The sequence below is a fragment of the Hipposideros armiger genome, unplaced genomic scaffold, assembly GCF_001890085.2.
Source record: "Hipposideros armiger isolate ML-2016 unplaced genomic scaffold, ASM189008v1 scaffold_1268, whole genome shotgun sequence".
Classification (NCBI taxonomy): Eukaryota; Metazoa; Chordata; class Mammalia; order Chiroptera; family Hipposideridae; genus Hipposideros; species Hipposideros armiger.
In genome coordinates, this window is record NW_017732618.1 from 313,971 (window position 1) to 334,086 (window position 20,116).

Sequence of the window (20,116 nt, forward strand, 5' to 3'; positions counted from 1 at the left end):
AAAAAAAAAAGTTATAATATCACCATACCCAAATCAGTCATTCTTGACTAGTATTACCAAATGTCAATTCCTCTTAAAATTTCTCTATCTTAAAAACATCTTCTTGCATTTGGTTAGCTTGAACCAAGATCCAAATACGGTCTACACATTTCTTTTGGAACATGTATAACAGTTTCCTATACTTTCCTTTCTTTTTATAAAATACCATTTATATACAGACATACCTCGGAGATACCCAAACCACTGCAATAAAGTGAGTGGCACACTCAAGTGAATCGGAATCTTTTTGCTGGTAGAGGGTCTTGACTTCAGTTTGTAAAAAATGCAGTATCTGTCAAGTGCAATAAAACAAGGTATACCTGCATAATCTTTACAGTTGATACAAGTATAATGTGTTTCTCTAGCTCCTTTATTTCCTGTGATCTGCTAAGGGCTTGATCAGACGGTGGTTCACTTTCTTTCCCTGTTGCTGCAAGACTGCTCGGGTGGTACTATTTACTCCCTACTACATCACCTGAGAAGGCATTCAATATCCACTTGTCTTCTATGAGTGTTACAGTAATAGTGTTTTCTAGATCTTTAGGTGATTTGAGTTCCTACAAGTTTATCCAAGACCATATATATATTCATGGCAATCTGCTCATGGTGATCATGCTACCAGGTTAATCAAGAACTGACTGAGACAACAGAGGTTATCAGTCAGCAGCCAGGGAGGCAGGTCAGGAATTGGTCCTCTCGTATATGAGAAACCAAAAAGTAGAGAAGAGACGAAGGATTTGATTAGAGATGGAGAAGAGGCCAGAGGATGAACATGATGCTTCAAGAACAGGATACTGGGTTCCAAGGACAGTTCTAAAGGGCATTTTACACACTTGCATCAATAAATACTTCCAAATAAACTCACAGAGAATTCAAGAATTCTTTATTTTATGATGTTAGTTCACCAAAACAGCCTTTTGAAATTTTCCACCTTTCCTGCTTAAGAGAAAGGTACTGATCTCTAAGCCAAAGGTTCTCAACTTGACTACAAGGTAGATTATACCAGGAAGCTTTTAGAATACTGAGGCATGGGTTCCACTCAATCAATTCTGATTCAACTGGTCTAAAATGAAGACCAGGTATACATAGTATCATTTGGAAGTCTTTCAAGGTGACTAATATGCAGCCATAATTGACGACCATTGCTCTTAGCTTAGAATAACATTAGCGGCTAATATTTACAAAGCATAGATTATGTGTCAGGTATTTTTCTAAGTGCTTTACAAGTACCAGTTCTTTTCCTATTTTAAAGTGAGGAAATAGAGAGGTCAGGTAACTTGCCCAAGGTCACACAGCAACTAACAGCAGAGTTAGGATTTAATACCAGGAAGTTTGGGTGCAAAACCCATGCCCTAGTCACCATGATATACTGCCTCCTAAGCTTGAATTATACTTGTATTCTTCAACTGCAAATAAAATGATCAAAGAAAAACAAAAAAATGAGATTAACTTCCTTCTCCTTAGAAGTGGTATAGTGGCATCTTCTTGCAAAGGTACCAAACACAGGCTTATTAGAAAAGTAAATAAACAGGCAAGAATCTTCTCTTCCCAAAAGAAGATTCAAATGTGAGATTTCCACGTTTTCAATAATTTCCCACATAACATCCTATACAGCACATTTATACAATGTTAAGCATCAAAAATTGCCTTCGCTTTAAAACTCGAGGTAATGATGTAGTACATGTACATTTACAAGAAAATTTCCTACCTATTTCAGTTCTGCTAACTCCAATGCCATTATAAATTCTCAAGTAATTAAAATGACAAGAATCAGAATCTTCAATGTCAAAGTCACCAAATTTGATTCGCACTCTGTCTCCCATTTTCACACGGATCTCCCATTCGCAGACGGTGCTGTTGGGATAGGTCTGTGGGTAGTTTATAGATGTAAGGGTTCCACTTTCAGGGCCCAGGACAGTGTGTCCACATCCATCACCTTTAAAAAAGTTAAAAAGAACAATAAATTATTCTTATATCTTTTATTGACAAGTAATTAGGACTTTTTTGTGATGATTTAAAAATACATGTACTATCAGATATTTTATACCACCAATACTTTTCCTTACACAAAATAAAACAGAAGACATAGTTCTTAGTATACCTCCACACCGGAGCCAAGAGAAGCCAAATTAGGTCAGAATCATCAATGATTCCACCTTTATAATTTCTGAGTTCAACGAACTTGCCAATCTGAATTGCAATGGAAGTAAACATAACTTGGCAATAATTATATATACATTTCATAAATCCAATCTTTAAAGGAGTTATCAATTAATAGTAATTGTTTAAAGTAAACATAAACTATAAAATTATATGATCAGCTTCATCTATTTATTTACAAATATAATATTAAAAATCCCTTTTAAAATCTGTGAGAAGTTGAATGATTTCTAAAAACACTGTATACTAAATTACTGACCATATTACACACTGCAAGGCATTCTTTTTGAAGGCCTTAAAGTAATATTTAATTAAGTTTAATTTTATAGTCTACTGAACTGACTTTTTAGTAATCTCTTCTCCAAAAGCCTCATTTTTGTCTATGGAATGATGAGAAAAATGTAACAGTTTAATGGCTTACTGAAGATTAGGAAAAAATGACCTTCATATCTTGGTAGCTACATTATTTGCTCCAGAAATTTCTTCAATAATGCAGGTAACTTAAGATATTGTTTGTAAAAGTAAAATAGTTATTGTACTGAGCAGGAGGAATGTAATGTTGAAGGAGTTCAGCTGTTACTCCAACTGTACCATTTAGCGTTCCTTAATGATGAGATTCAAATAAATCTCTAACAGGAAGATGAATACATCCTTTTAAAATGATAGTATTTTCTCCTTCAAAAGAGCTATTAATAATCATTTTTTGGAATAGTTCAGTACTTACACAAAATAACTATATTGAAAGTGACACTACTGGGTTTTAACCTCAATATGGATACAGATGACTATAATGGAATTTTCCATTATCTTGATTTATTATTTAAGAACAATGTAGGGCCAATATCATTTACTAGAACAGGTGAAAGATTTAAAGGCCTATGAAGAAGAACACAGTATATAGAAAGCAGTAGTTGCAAAATAAATGTTTATTAATGGAATGAATAAGGAAGCTGTATATTAACCTATGGGAAAATAATTTCAAACTAGTCTTAAAGCTAACTGTTTTTATGGTTTTTTTTAGCTGAGCCATCCTGCTGCCTGTTGGCAGCTCTGCAGCAGCTCAGCTCAGCTCGGGCCGGGAATCGAACCAGTGACCCTGTTGCTCAGAGCTCGCACTCTTGAGCCAGCTCTTAACCAACTGAGCCACTCGGCCGACCCTCTTAAAGCTAACTTTAATCAAGGAACAACTCTGTATCTAGGTTCTGATGACAATATTTCATATCCTTTGTTGATAAAGAAATTTTATTCTCAAATCCAAACTAGCATTGTTACTTATTCTACTTCTAAAGGTCAGTACTAGCAATCTGGCTCCCTAATCCAATTTCTCATATAATCAATCTTAGCTTTTAATCAATGTTAAACTTCACCTATTTTCTATACCTGCTTTCACCCCACACATAAGAACAGACATAGCAGCTCAATAATATAATAATATATAAGGACACTATGAACATGTGAGTTCTTGTGTGATACACTCACTGATCTTTTGAAAATATAAAACTTAAAATGTGATACAACTCGGAGGGGGAAAAAAATATATAACCACAAAATTTCCCTGAAACTACCATGAAAATACCTTGAATATCTCTACTGGATATCATCTAAATTGAAAACACAGGGATATAAAAACCTTCACTGTGAAAATAAATGAATTGTTACATAAATAACTTTTGAACAATCATTAACATTTTTTCCTTAGAGAAAAAACAACTATTCTAAGACAGAGTTTCTAACATTATGACTCTAATCTGAAATGTTCTCTTGCTATTGAAAAGATAAAAACCTGCTTTCTACAAGTGTTTCAATCTTTTAAAAGTAGCCACTGAATAAACAAAATAACTCAAAATATAAATGCATTTTCTTTAGTAAACAGAAACTAAGGCAGATTTTTAAGGATTGGAAGTGTTGATAGCTTTCAGAAAGCCAAGAATTCCCTATTAACAGCTGAATTCACGACTTAGTGATGGCAGACTGTTGCATTTAATGTATTCCCCATAAGCTATAATTCAACTTAAGGTTATGATTTTAAAATGAACTTTACAGAAAGAGTACAAGCAGGTTGTCAGGAGTAATTTTTAGATGTCTTTATGTTTATATTTGTTAAGGTCTCAAAAAATACGCAAAACGTTTTTTGCCCTTTCTTCCATAAAGCGTAATTTTCTACAAATTTAACACAATACCAACTGATGAAAAACAGGACCTCTGTGTGCATGCTGATGAAGAAAACAATTAAAATGGAACTGTCTTTTTTCAGTATCTTGTGTAGGGGGCGGGCAGGAACAGTCCACAAAGTAACATGCCAAGAATGTTCTAAAATATGTGATGGAGGTCAGAGCTTCCTCCTCTCGAAAACAAGATGATATGCACCAGAAACCAAAGTTAAAAGAAAGTCTCAAATCGACTGCAATGAACAAGTTTGAATGTTTCATATTTCAAAGATAATCTGGTAAGTTTAACCTAACTAATTAAATAGCTTAGCTGGCCTGGCCAAACACCTACTACTATAAAGTAAATGTTTAGAATATTCCAGCTTGAAAGGGATCACTGGGCTGATACATATTCACTAGGCCAGCAGTTTTCAAATGTTTTTCTGTTATTCCAAAGTAAGAAATACATCTTACATTGTGACCCTTATGAGTGTATGCTCTTGCATGTACATTTCTGACTCACTGAAGGGTCCCTCCCCATCTGCAGTCTGGAAAAACACTGTCCTAGGCATTCAAAGGTCATAATGGTGAATTTTCATATCAATGACCTTGTCCTCACTTTTACCCCCAAATTAGAAAATGTGCTCCCAGTTCATTAATACAGTTCTTAAAAGTAAAGCCTATTCTACACCAAAATACTTAAAACATGACAAAATATTTTAAAGTTAAAATTAAAATCTGGAAAATATTCTGTATCAACAAATCTCCTAATACACGTAGAGCAATGGTTCTCAACTGGGCTAGTGAGGAGGCCCCCACAGAAGTGATTTTACTTCCCATTTGCGAATGTCTAGAGACATTTTTGGTCATCACAACTGGAGGAGGTGGGGTGCTACTGGCATCGAGTGGGTAGAGGCCAGGAATGTTGCTGAAACACTTTACAATGCACAGGGCAGCCCCCTAGAATAAAGACATCCATCCTACATGTCAACAGCGCCGAGTTTGAGAAACGCTGACTTAGAGCAAAGGCTACTCTGTCTCAGACAGAAGACCTGGGTTAGTTCTTGGTGCGGTTTCATTTGGCCCAAAGGGTAATGCTGTTCTATTCACTATGGGTACACCCCAGGGCATAGTTTTCCCTCAGAGGTCAGCAGTTACACTAAAACGGTTTTATGCTCCCATTTTCAAATTTTCAAAACAAATAAATGGAATGCCTTCTTTTTGTTTAGGTTAAAGAAAAAAAATCCTTTTTATTAGTCTATAGCCCTCAAATGATTTTTCTTTTCTTCTGGGTCAGGAGCTCTTAAGGGAAAAAGGGTACAAATAGGGTCAGGAATAATATCCCCCAAGTTTTCTGCTTAACCTTGTACACTGGAGAGAATAATGATCTGCAGCTAGCCTATACCACCTATTACTCATTTTCATAAGGCAGAATTGACAAAAGGGGCAGAACAACTATTGAAAACATAACTTTCAAAATGGGTATCACAGGGAGCAATCCATACTCTCATCAACATTCCAACATCACCAACTCTTCCTTCAGCTCCATCATGACCACCATCACTGTCAGCTTCTCCTACTCCTCTCCCAGATACTCCCCACCAGCCCATAACTGACCATAAGTCAGTTATGTAATTTTTGAATTTTATTTCAGTGGAGAAAAAATACTGGAATTTGATCTTACTGCTTCTTTGTTTGGCTGCAGATTTATCTGGGGGATTACTCATAGAACATGTGTTCACTTCCTCTGAAGAGTGTAAGGTCAGATGTGTTAAGCCAGACACAAATTTTAATATTTCTCCAAGAAAAATAACTGAATTTTTTTCCTTACTACTTATCCCTGGAGAAAAGAGAAGGAACATTAAACATATTTAAATAACACTGAATTAATACAATAAAAAACAAATGTTATTTCAGGCTGCTCTAAACTTCAAATCAAGTGGCGGGGTTTTGTTTTTATTTTTTTGACAAACATGTACTTCTGATGCTGATTTCATGTGACCCATTAGCCACGCTCATTATTTTAGTCACATTACCACTAATAAATAATATAAATTATCTTAGTTGTTGAATTATAGTAATATGAACACTGCATTTTTTTTTAATTGGGGAACAGTGTGTTTTTTTCCCAGACCCATCAGCTCCAAGTCAAGTAGTTGTTTTCAATCTAGTTGTGGAGGGCGCAGCACAGTGGCCCCTGTGGGAATCAAACCTGCAACCTTGGTTCTATGAGCCTGCACTCTAACCACCTGAGCTAACTGGCCACCCCAACACAGCAATTTTTTTTAAAATATTTCCTTTATATATACGATGTTAGGGGGGCAACAGATTGGGGGAGGGGAGTTATCACTTGTGAGGGGTGAAATGTATACCTATTACATTGCTTTGTACAACTGAAACTAATAAAAAAAATTTTTTTTTTTTCTTTAAGAACAGCAAACACAAATGCGGGAAGCTTGCACAAAATGCCCAAACTGTAGAACAATGTAACTTTCTCATTACAGACATTATAAACTATGAAAGGTTTATACTTTTCCAAAGAGCTTTCAAGAATTTATCATTGTGAACTGGTGAATCTGACTATACTTCCTCTAAATAACTGTCACTTCTGTCACGTCTTATAATACATCTGTAAGATCTTACAGTCAAAAAAAAAAAGGCATTGAGAATATAAAAGTGTTCAAAAAAATAACCTGCAAGTCTTAACTAATAATCCTATTTCATTTGGCTACAATGAAGATTTTTTAATCTATTATTTAGCACTGCAAACTTTTAGACCAGAAGTACTATATCAGTCCTATTACTGTAAGATTTTTAAAGTTGCATCTCTATAAATCTCAAATAGATAGTTCAAGGTACTACTTTAATTTCAATTTTCTTTTTTTTTTTTAAATACTGCATGAGATAGATATGCATTGAGAGCCTAGAGGGTCACTGGATATATATTAGGAAAGGAAATAGCTCCCAGCTTCATTCTTTTTAAAGCCCATAGGGCCGGCTGAGTGGCTCAGTTGGTTAAGAGCTCGCTCAAGAGTTTGAGCTCTGAGCAACAGCAGTTCGAGTCCAGCCCGAGCTGAGCTGCCGCTAAGCTGCCAATAGGTAGCAGGATGGCTCAGCTAAATAATTAAAAAAAAAAAAAAAGTGAGTAAAGCCCAAATTCATCTTTGCATGTATGATAATTTACAAAATTGAATTACATAAAGGGATGTGAGATGTATAAATCCTCTTCAACCCCCACCAAGCATATACTGTACTTAGAGCATAACAGTAAGCAAATAGGCTCTGGTGTCTAACAATAAGTTTAAATGTCCTATCCACCACTCATGGTGACTTTGAGAAGGTAATTTAGGGCTGCTAAACCTCACTTTTATAAAATGGGGATACTAACAACTCAAACCACATAGGGTAAGAATTAAAGAGCATATTGTATGAAAAGACCTAGTATGGAGGGCCTAACCCATAATAATGTGCTCAATAAATGAGGGTACTATTATCGTCATAAAAGACCAGAAAGGCTTTTGCCCATCATATGTATAATAGATCCTGTGTATTTGGCCACAACTTAACTAAAGTAAAAGAACAACGGCCTGTTAACTTAGAAAATTTATAGCAGCTTTAAAGTTTCAAGTGTGTCTTGTGAAAAGTATAAATCCGTGAGACAGCAACTCTCCCTAATCTTCTTTCTCCCTAGTGACCTCTACTTCACTTTAGTTACTGTCAGGACCACACCTGGACTTTGTTTTTGCTATCATCGGAGACTGCTCCCACTCTGAAATCTCAGGCTTTAACGTCCTACTCTCCTGGTCAGTCTCCCGACCTTTCAGCTCTTAACCCCCACTGCACACTTTCTGCAAACTTCTCTCTTTTCTCCTCATCTACTAATTTTGTCCTGGCCTCACTTCTTTCCCCCCTACCCAGCCTGGACCTCATGGCCAGTGCATTACCTACTCTTCCTGGTACCTTCACTTCCTAGCCACTGTGTCCTTCTTGATTATCTCTGCCTGGCAAACCCTCCACACTGGGTCAAATGATCTCTCTTTGCCAAGCAGAGCTGATCACAAAACCCAGGGGATATGTATCATTAGAGTAATGAGTTCCAATCTCATATGGGCGCTCAAAGCCACTCAGTAATTTATACTCAGTGGTTCTCAAAATTTAGTCTACATTAGAAACACCTAAGGGCTAATTATAGGCTCTCAGTCCCCCCATCTCCATAGATTCTAATAAATATGTCAAAAAAGTTATCTGGAGCTGTGAAGTAGGTTTAAAAAAAAAGTATGCAATACATTCTTTAAATGTCACAGAGGCCAAAAGCCACCCACAAATTATAGAGCAAAATACTTAGATGGACTTACTATGTATCATTGATTAAAGGTCCCAGTCTGGTTTACATGTTAACTTGTAGATTGTTGCCTGGTAGAGATGCATATAATTTCCATGTGGTTGATAAGGCAATCCCAAAGATTACAGTTTATAACCCTGATGACCATGAGCCAGTTTTAGCCATATAACCTAGCAACCAAGTCCTAAGATTGCTTATAAACACTTAGCTTCTGAAATACTCTTTGGATGTGTTCTGACATGTTACTGGGTCCCCCATTAAGGAATGAGTTAAATAAAATCGCTTTATATTTGCAGGACAGTTATGACTTTGCCTTTTTTACAAATTATAGACCGTAAGGGGCCTAGGATCTACACTTCAACAAATTTTAAAACAATAGCCAACAACAACAAAAAACACACACACAAAACCCTCTTTCCACCCAGTGTCCCGACATCTGCCATCTTCTTTCTCACTTTTCCTTTCTTTTCCAAACAGATTTCTTCAGTTCTCTATGCTTAATGTCTTACTTCTTTGCTTCCCACTCTAACTAAAATGAACTAAAATTCAGCTTCCAGATTGTTGCAGGTTGAATTGTTTCTCTCAAAAAGATATGTTCAAGTCTTAATTTCTGATACCTGTGAATGTAATCTTATTTGGAAACAAGGTCTTTGCAAATGTAATCAGATTAAAATAAGGCCATACTGGATTAGGGTAGACCCTAATTCAATGGTTGGTTTCCTCTTAGGAGAGGAAAATGTGGACACAGATACAGATGCAAGGAGAACACCATGCAACTATAGAGGCAGAGTGGAGAGATGCAAAGAAATGCCAAAGACTGCAAGGCCAGAAGCTAGAAAGAGTCAAGGTCCCTCGCCTGGGGGTGGAAATGAGAGAGAGGGAGTGAGGGAGGGAGGGAGAGAGAGCTCACACGCACGCGCACAGGCGCGCACTGCCCTGATAATATCCTAATTTTAGAATTCAAGCCTTCAGAACTATGAGGCAATAAATTTCTGTTGTTTTAAGCCATGCAAGTTTGTGGTAATTTGTTATCAGCACGAGGAAATGAAGACCCACCTCTCCAAGGAAACTATTCACTAAAGCAGCCAGTTGCAGAGCTGCCAAAACAAAAGCCAATGGATACTTTTCCATCCTTATTATTTGTGACCTTTCTACAGTATCTGGCATTGCTGGCTCTTCCTGCCCTCACACCTTCCTTCCTTCCTAGCTTCATCCCTCATTCTTAAACCTCTCCTTCTCCATCTTAGCTCTTCTTTTAACTATCTAACTGCAACTTATCTGGCATCCTCGCTGAGTTATCTTCTTACTTCTGATGCTGCTCTTCTTCGGAGGTCTTTCCCCACTCTTGTATTCTACCTGAGCAATGTCATCTACTCCCGGGATTTCAGTTACCACTGAAATGGAGAAAACTCCAAGGTCACAACCTTTCTGCTGACCCTCAAGGCCATCACCTACTTACACATTAGGCGCCTCTGCTAATAAGTTCTGCAGCATTTCTAACTCAGCCTGTCCCAAGTAATCAATGAACATCTTCCACATGCCAAGCATGGTACTGGGTGCTACAGACAACAATAAAAATGGCAGAGAAGGGAAACTGTCTTTATAGTTTACAATATAATGAATAAGGCAGAGATAGCAAGGAATTTCATGGATGAAGAGTACTATGCAGAAGTAATGGTAGTTTACGGTGTGTGTGTGATAAATAGCAGTTAACTAGACAGAAATCCTGGTGGGTGAGGGAGGTGGAGAGCAGGGAGAAGAGGATTCCTAAAAGGGGGAAAAATAAGCCCTTAGTTAACTTTTGCTCTCTCAAATTGAACTAGTCCTTAAGTTTTAAGTCCTTACCGGTATGTTTGGAATAGGTCCCTTATTCCAAAGGCCTTCCACTTTTTCCACTGATGATACAATAAAGCTCAAATTCTTCAGCAAGGATATAAAGTTCGTTATAATCTCCCCCCAACTCCCTTCCCAGTCTCATCTGCCGACTTCTCTCATGCCGTCTCTGCTCCAGCTGTGGCACACTCTGGGTGACTCCCTGCATGCGCCACATTCTCTTCTGTGCCACTGCATCTTCTTCCTCCTCTTACCCACCTAGCAAACACCTACTCAGTGTTACCGCCTTTGTGAAACGTTCTAAGTCCCAACCTTTCTCTCCATTTCCATGATCAAATCTCCTTACTGTACTCAATAGGCTTACTTATTCATTTTCATGTCAGGTTATCATACCAAGCTGTAGAACCCTGTTAGGCAGGCATACACATAGAAACAGGGCATACTAGGCTGTTAACACACACTGTTGAATTTAGAAAATAATAAACCCAAACAAGCCAGTGGTAGGCACTTACTAGGCAAGTGATTTAGTAGAAAGTACACAGGCTTTGGAGTCAGAAAGACTTAGATTTAAATTCTAGCCATGCCAACTTTTGAGATCCTGGGCACTTAACCTCTAAAAGTCTCCATATCCTCACCTGTACATGGGGACACCACCACCCATCTCCCCAGGCACTTGTGAGAGTTTGATAAGAACTTATGTAAAAGATAGTGGGCTCTAGGAGCCAGCCGTGTGGCTCAGCTGGTTAGAGCGTGTGTTCTTAACAACAAGATTGCCGGTTAAACTCCCGCATGGGATGGTGGGCTGCGCCCCCCCCCCCCCAACTAAGATTGAATACGGCACCTTGAGCTGAGCAGCCATGAGCTGCCGATGGGCAGCCGGATGGTTCAGTTGGTTAGAGCATGTGCTCTTAACAACGAGGTTGCCGGGTCCACTCTTGCATGGGATGGTGGGCTGAACCTCGCAACTAGATTGAAAGTGGCGACTGGACTTGGGAGCTGAGCTTTCACCCTCCACAACTATGACTGAAGGACAACAAATTGACTTGGAGCTGATGGGTCCTGAAAACACACAATGTTCCCCTTCCCCAATTCCACAACACTGTTCCCTTCCCCAATTCCCCAATAAAATCTCAAAAAAAAATAGTAGACTATAAATGTGAACACTTCCTCCTTGAAGATGATGCCTCTTTCTAGTACCCTCCTTATCCTTCTGGGAACTGCCCTGCACTTTCCAACAGTTTTTATATGACCTCATGCTCCTTAGTTAGTTGACTGGTCCAAGGACGGGTACTGACTCACACTGGGCTAGTGAGAGGCCAACTCACTCTTCCCTCCAATTTCTGGACCTTGTATATTTGGGAAAACCCCAGTCTCTCCCGTGTTGAAGCTACCAGCCTGGAGGATTGTCAAGAGCCATGATTCCGTCCTCTACACAAAGTCCAACTAAATCAAGAGACAAAAATTAAGCTGAATCCTCAGTGCTTGAAGTCCAGCTGCATTCCTGCTTTCTCCTTGGCTTAGGTTGGTTCAGCTTTTCCCAAGATTCCACAAGTTATCTCAGAATCCTAATACTCTTCCCTTTTACTGTAAGCAGACTTGGACTTCCGTTCCCTACAACCTCGAGTCCGAACTAAAACACCTCCACCCCTGCAACAGAATGTCTATCTCACACCCAGACCTCTAAAGTTGGTTTCTAGGATCCAAAGAGTTAACTAGAAAGAAGGGTATGACAGAAGGAAAGAGATAAACTATGAACTTGAAAATGATCTGAGAGGGTAGAGATCAAAGAAAGTTGAAACATATCAACATAAGTTGGCGAGAGGAAGTGGAAGTCAAAAGGGAGGGGCATGTAGGTGCCCGGTGACTAACACCAAATAAAGTGTTAGGGGCAGCAGATTCAGTCCAGAAATGGGCCCATAATTCACATTTTTTGAATGACAGACATCATAAGCATCAAAAATAAGAAAATGAATTAAAACTCTCTGCTACTAACAAATATTTAAAATACAGTGTGATTAATTAATGAACAGAAAAGTACTATCTGGAAATGAGTGTGTGATGATGGTCAGAAAACTTCACAATGGGGATGAGACCCCAAAAAGGGTTTTGAAGGATGATTAGGAGTTTACCAAGCAGACAGGGAAAGAAAGTAAGGGCATTCCAAGTTGAGGAAATGGCATATATAGAGTTCAGTATAGCGAATAAGACAAAAAAGCATAAAATCATATATTAGAATAAAAAGCAGCTCAGTCTTACACCTTAACTATAAAGCATGAGTGGTGCTGACATGAAATTAATAGGTCAGAGAGGAAGGGATGGACCAGACTGAAAAAATTACATGTATAATATGAGGAGTTTGCATTGTACCTTACAGGTTATAAAGGGGCTGCTGGCCACACTTGGGCAGCATTAACTTAGCTGCAAGAGGGCAGCACTCCAGTGTGCAGAACCGTGGCCCACAAATATTTGTCCAGTTCTTGGGCAGAGGCGCAGGGCATGGAGCTCAAGGAGAAAGCAGTGGGCCAGGCGCAGAGGCTTGCTACTCATGGCAACAGGGCAGGCTTTTATGCACCCATGCTTCCCTGACTCCTTGCTATTCTGATCTTTCCTTTTCAAATGTCTGCCATCACTGAGGACTAGAAATCTAGCAATCCTTTAGAGCTCACCCACTTAAAACCACTTTATCAGAAAGGCTTCTCCGACTTCCCTAGGTGTTGTAAGGTCTCCCTCCCTTAGTAAACTCACAGCACTGTGCAGTCTTCCCTGGTTATTTTTATATATGTTCCAACCCAAACTACAGTTTCTCTGAAAACAATGACAATGTCTTAGTCTTCTCTGAATGTCCCTGTACTACTGACAGATGTAAACTCTTCTGGGAGCTCATAACTGATACTCCTTCTTGCTGATAGTTCTTGATGAGAGAATGATAAAGAGTCTTCTCTTTGATCCCAAGCAATTCCATTTTGACTGCAAACTTGAATGCACCCTATTCAACAAAAGCCTTGCAGGGAACTCGAGGTCCACTCTCCTTAGAAAGCAGTTCAGGGAGCCTGCACCTTGGGGTCTTCCCCACAATTTAAAGAGCTAACTCAAGTTTTTCTTCAAACTACATACCTTTCAGAGTGGAGGCTGACCTACGAGGTGACATTTTAGCAGTCCTTTAAAATCACCCCATTATCCCATCTGCTTCATGGACACTGGCATTAATTAAATACTAGTTTATTTGAACATCTTCACATATTTTCTGTCCTCATGGATTATACTGATTTAATCCACATAATCCAGGAAATTAGCATGATGTATATTTCTAAGCCAATATTTTGAACTGAAATACAGCAAGTATCAAATAACACCTTTTCACTCAATGCTGTTTTGTTATAATGTCGATGAGATGCCATAGGAATTTAACACTTGTTTATATCAATTAGCCTGTGGTGAACTTGGTTTCCTTGTATGTCGTTTCATTCAAAGTCGCAGAACCTATCGATGACACTGAGGACTTACTGTACTTGCTCAAAGATCCTATTCTGAATGAAGAATTTAAACCAGTGGAATAAAGAAATTAATCCAATGGAAAGAAAATGATGTAATATCAATTCTGAACAATATAATAATTACTTCATAAATAATGAATGTCTTGTGAAGAATTTTTCCATTTTGAAAGTTTGTCTTGTTGTATTTTGTAAGTACACTTACGTGTTAGCCTACAAAACATAACACAAGAGTACTAAAATTACAACCATGTAAGATCATGTAGGTGTGTGAATATGGATTCAAAAGGGAACATAAAAATTATAGATTGATAGATTAGGGGTAGAACTATGGATAATTATCATTTAAATTTCTTGGTTTTGAGTAACAATCACTGTTATCTGTACAATATTTTAAAAATAAAATGCTACGGCCATAAGGTTGTTCTAAAATGAACTAAAGTCACGAGGCAAGACATACAAGAAAAATTGCCAAATTGTCTCACTTTCTACTTCAACAATCACATTTAGCAAATATCACCCTCTCTATAAAGCTTTTCCTAATCATCCTAATTTTATGTCATCATTCCACACCCTTCCAACTAATCAAGAAGTGGAAATAGAAACTATTTACCTGCATGCATTCAATTAATGCCCAATATTACCTCCTGGGCTTTCACACCCCACATTTATTTTATTAAATATAGTCTGAATTTAAAATCTACCGCTATGTAAATCTAACCTGTCCTCATCATACTATAATCCCATTACTTCTTTCTGGAAATTAATTAATTTGTCACTTAATTCTATTAGTGGTACTTTCACTTATAACAGTTTCACTATCTTAAGACTTTTTTTATGTTGATCTTCTAGAATGAAGCTCTGATGTTAAAACAGAACTACTATCTCCAAAGAGAAATAACGTTTCCTCTCTGCTTATAACATTAGGAAATTACTTAAAAATTATTAACCTCTGGCCAGTCGAGTGGCTCAGTTGGTTAAGAGTGCGAGCTCTGAGCAACACGGTTGCTGGTTTGATTCCCACATGGGCCAGTGAGCTGCACCCACGCTGAGCTGTTGCTGAGCTGCCAACATGTGGCACATTGGCTCAACTGGTGAGAGCACGTGCTCCTAACAACAAGGTTGCCCGGTTCAACTCCTACATGGGATGGTGGGGCTACGCCCACCTGCAACTAAGATTGAACACAGCACCTTGAGCTGAGCGGCTGCGAGCTGCCATGGGCAGCTGGATGGCGACTGGATTTGGAGCGAAGCTAGCTGTGCCCTCCACAACTAAGATTGAAGGACAACAACTTGGCTGTTCCCCTTCCCCAATTCCCCAACAGTGTTCCCCTTCCTCAATTCCCCAATAAAATCTTTAAAAAAAAGAAAAAAAGAATTAAAAAAAAATCATTAACCTATAATTTTACAGTTAATTTTTCATTTATAACTTTTAAAATGTGGATTTTAATCTGATCATTAGCATATGTGGAATATGTGCAATATTTCTAATTTCCATTATGCAAAATTAATCAGAAATATAGCAGAAAAAGAATGCCTTGGTTTTTGCCTCTGAACAAAACTCCACATAAGAGCCCTAAAATTTTATCATAGCACCAGGAAAGACAATAGAAAATTCTAAATTAACCTAATGTTAACACTAGAAGTAACTACACATGTTCTTTGAAGAGAGAGATGCGCTTTTCAATTTTGACAATTCATAAATATTGTTCAAAGAAACATTTCCCTACATCACTAGCAAATAAAGGCATTATTTGACAGAATATAATTTTTTTCCCACACATTAGTTCCAAATATCATTGTGGAACTGAATTCTTTTTACAAAAGAACCTGACTTGTTCATTGGTTTATTAAGTTAGCAAACAAAAATCAGTATCTTCACAAACATTTCATATTAATAATCATAAACATGGCAGATTTTAAAATTCACTCCACATTCAAATATATTCTAACCCAGAAGGTAGCAAGCTCTTCAAGATACAAATGAGGATGGGATCCTGAGATGAGGTGACACAAATTCCTAGTCATAATGTAAACTGGAGACATACATTCATTCATTGGAGACCTTCAACTTCCTATTAAGTAAATTTATTACAGTAGCTAATATGCAATCAGCGTAAGTTTCAACTATTTAAATTTTTTAGAAAGATGTACATTTTACAGGAAAAAAATGCCTTCAATAAAAAAGAAAAATATTTTAAAGATTAATTTAATATCAAATTACAACTCAAAAATACACAAATATAAGCCACATATCTAAAACCATACCAGTATAACAGATGTGAATAAACAGATCTATTTATAAATATATTAATGATATGGGATTGGTTAAAATACATCTCTGCTATGAAAGGTTGACAAGTTTTCAGACCAATGATAAATTTTATTCTGAGCCAAATAAAAATAAAAATCACTCTATCAGCAGAAAACCTGCTGAGGAAGAGCTATATATGGCGCTAACTGGAATGAGGGTAATATCTCCTACTATTTCAAAATGATGTCTGAAAGATTAAAAAAAAAATACCTGAAGCACCGTTCTACCTCAACATATATATTAAATGTATCTCTACCTAGGCTGGCTGAGAAAAAAAAAATCTATCACAAAACATTTCTGCAGTTTATTTTTTATTCTGACTATATGTAAACTGCAGAGAATTTGGAAAAGCATAAAGAAGAAATTACAACTCCATCAACAAAAGACAAGTGGTATCATTTTACTATTTCCTTCCAGTCTTTTTCCTAATACTTCCTGTAAAGTAAAAACTCTAGCTTATAGCTTTACAACATTTAGACATTCCTATTATTAAAAATTGTATAGATGTTTTAAAGCACCGCTTCTCATTTTGAAATTACACTTCTTTTCAGGTTATGTGAGGAAACACCAGTGGACCTTGAAGCACACCTGTTAGACTAGGAAGACTGGTTTAAAAGCAATTACACCACAGACTGCATTAGGGTCCTTTGGGTAAGAAAACAGAATTTTTAAAAAATCAGGGAGTTGAAATCGCACACAATTTCTGAATATTTATGTGATATATACCTAACTGGTCCTTATTTTATCAGATAATTTAGTAAGCGCAAAGTTAACAAGGATAATCAGTTACAGCTATATTAAGCTTTCCCCTTTGCACAATTCCTGTGTGCTATAATTTCATTTTCATTAAGTTATGGAACAGGTATGTATTCTTGTATCACTGATGTAGAAAACTGAGGTATGAAGAAATTAAACGACTTACTACCCAGTCAACTTAGAAGAATTAGAAATCAGGTCTTTTAAAGTACCAGCATCATTTCTGTTTAAGCTAATCTACATTGGTGTTTATACAAGATGACACTGTGTAAGACAAACATATTTGTTACAATGCTCCAGTGAAAACTGAAATTATATCTTTAAAAAAGGTAATGTTACATATTTAATTAGATCAGACTTGAGAGATTCAAAAAACAAGGCAATCGTCTTATGGGGGGAGGGCGTGAGACATATAACTGATTCTATACCGTTCAAAGATTAAAAAAAAAAAACATGATATAAACACTTTCAGAACTAGAAATAAGCAAGTCGGGTTATTGTGATTATGTATTATATTCTTTTCTGTATCAAGGTACCTTATATTTTTTTGTCTCAGTTTCCTATGTTTGAAATGGGATAACAATACTGATCTCAAATGGTTGTGGTGAGGATTGATTTAATATTGTACATTGTAACTACTTGGTATTGTGCCTGCCACAAAGTAAGCCCCAATAAGCCATTTTTTTTTTTTCCTACCAGGAGGGAAATATAAGCATAGGCTCTAAAATTTCAACCTAGGGAAAGATTTCACACTCTATTAAATGCTGATGTTCAAAAATGAATTTAAGATTATCTAAATAAAACTTGAATGCTAAGCATCTACATATGTAGAAATGTGCTCAGAGCTAAAAGAGGTCAGTTTACCAAACACATTTTTTCCTTATAGTTAGATTATATTTCCATATGCCTGTCAGTTTCAGCATCTTCATAACGACAGGCTTATGGCCACGATTCCATACTGTACTGAAAAACCACATGAGAGCAACATTAAGCTGGACTTAAACGTGGAGATTAAAAAACCAAAACAAAACTTCCCAGCAATAAGAAACAGTCCAATCCTTATCCTTCTCACTGCAATAAAATGGAAAATGTGTTCAATAAACGCAAACTGATTCAAAAATTGCGGCTCGCTGCCTGAAAACAGTACTAAAAGGGTGGAAAAAATCAGTTCTGCATTCTCTTTCCATCATGGTGATTATTCAATAAACGGTTTCGCTCGCTTCTGGTATAGGTTTTTCAAGAACTGCAGATGGAAAACAAGTTTCGTCCCCTTTCTGGAAGGGCCTTACACTTTTAACGAGTGTAAGGAGCGCTCCAGTTAGGCAACACAGCACGCTGCACAGGGTCAGTGTCTGATCTGGGCAATCTAGGCCACCATCCTGAATAGGTAGCGATTGTAAAGGACACGTTCTGAATCCAAGACTCAAACATAACCCGAATCCATTTCACTCGCTTTTGAACCTGAGAACTTTCACAAAAGATGGTAATCACAGACCCTTGCTTTTAATATGTTTAAGATGCTATTCAATTACCTTGCCTTTCTACTCTGTCCATCCATCCATTTAGCTTAACTTTAAGGGTCACGTCTCCAAAACTTCTCTTTTCCCTACCAAAGATTTTCCCCAGAAGAATCCAATACCAAAAAGGAACACTTGATAGCAGGGTCTCGCTTCCCTCTTTTCAGGAAAATGAACCGTCTTGCCAAAAAAGTAAAGCCGCGCCAACAGGCTGATCCCACCTTTGCTACTCCACGTAGTGAGTGCGGAGCCAGGTCTGCCCACCCGCCCGAAGCGCCCCGCATCTCCCCCGCGCATCTGCAGATTCCGCTCGTGGCCTGCACACCTGGCGCCCCGGAGGCTCTCCTCGCTCGCGCGCCGGCCGCCCAGGGGGCTCCACGCGCCGCGCACTCCCTGGCGACCACTCACCTTGCTGGGCTCCGACGTCCTCGAGCAGCAGGAGCAGGATAAGTAGGAGCAGAAGGAACAGAGGCATAGGGGAGGAGGAGGAGTTGGAGCGGGGAGGGAGGAGGCAGGAGTGCGAGTGGAGGAGCGCGGCCCGGGCGGGGGCGGCGGCCGCGGCCCGGACTCGCGAACCGTGCGGGCTGCGCCTGGCTCTCACCACCGCCCGGCTCGCCATCGCGGCGGCCGGCAGTCCGCCTGCATAGTGCGGGCGCCCCGGGAGTCCCGCGCGCCCCGGGGCCGCCGCGCCCGGCAAGGAGGCGGCGGATGCGGCGGGAGAGCGAGAGGCAGCGCGCGCCTCGCCCCGCGCCGGGACCTCCTCCGCCCCTCGCTCCGCTTTCGCCTCCTCCTCCTTCGTTCCTTCCCTCCGCTCCCCGCCCAGGACCCCAGGCCGGAGTGCAGGGGAGGGGAGGGAAGGAAACGGGGTGCTTGAGGCGCGGGAGACGGCAGCGGCGGAGCTGGGGAGCGCGCCTCCCGCACCGCGTCCCTCAACCCTGCGCCTGCTCGCCGCGCTCGCCCGCCGCTCCGGCTAGCTGGCAGGCAGGCCGGCCTCCCGCTCCCTCGCGCTCCCTCGCGCTCCCTCTTGCGCGCTCTGGCCACGCCTCCTAGACCAACACGGCCAATCCGTGGGCGGCTCCGGTCCGTCTCTCCCCGCGTCACCCAATCAACACGCTCTCTCCTCGGTCGACCCGTTAGCTCTCCGGCCCACTCTTCGAGCCCCACCGCCTCTCATCTCTTTCCTCCAATCCCCTGAGGCCTTGAGAAGCGTCCCACCCGCCTCCCCCAATCCGGGTTCCGCCCCCAAGCTCGGGCCCCCGGCGGCTCCAGCCGGGCCCGCGAGTTTGTTATTGTTGGGACCACAACCCAAGCTGATCCCGCCGAGGCGGCCGCTAGCTCTGGTCAATGACTTCCGGGACTTTCCCCATCCGGCTCTCCCTGCTCCTCAGGCCCTGCTTATTCATTGCTCCTCCCCCGCCGCACATCAGGCCACTGGAAGGGGTGGGAAACCTGGATCCTGGATGGTTTCAGCTGGGAGCTGAGTCTGAAGGACATTTTCCCCCCTTTAATAGCAGAGC

At 39.6% G+C, this 20,116-nt stretch overlaps 1 protein-coding gene across 1 annotated transcript in view; it reads right to left on the reverse strand.

Annotated features, from left to right (window-relative positions):
• The window catches only part of DCBLD2 (discoidin, CUB and LCCL domain containing 2), a 102,289-nt gene extending 82,714 nt beyond the window's left edge, over positions 1 to 19,575 (reverse strand). The window contains exons 1-2 of the mRNA XM_019633267.1: positions 19,008 to 19,575; positions 1,748 to 1,975 (exon numbers count right to left, since the gene is read on the reverse strand). Of these exons, the coding sequence (XP_019488812.1) occupies positions 1,748 to 1,975; positions 19,008 to 19,218 (439 nt within the window). The 5' untranslated portion in view covers positions 19,219 to 19,575. The remainder of the gene's footprint in view (positions 1 to 1,747; positions 1,976 to 19,007) is intronic.
• Positions 19,576 to 20,116: the final 541 nt, after the last annotated feature.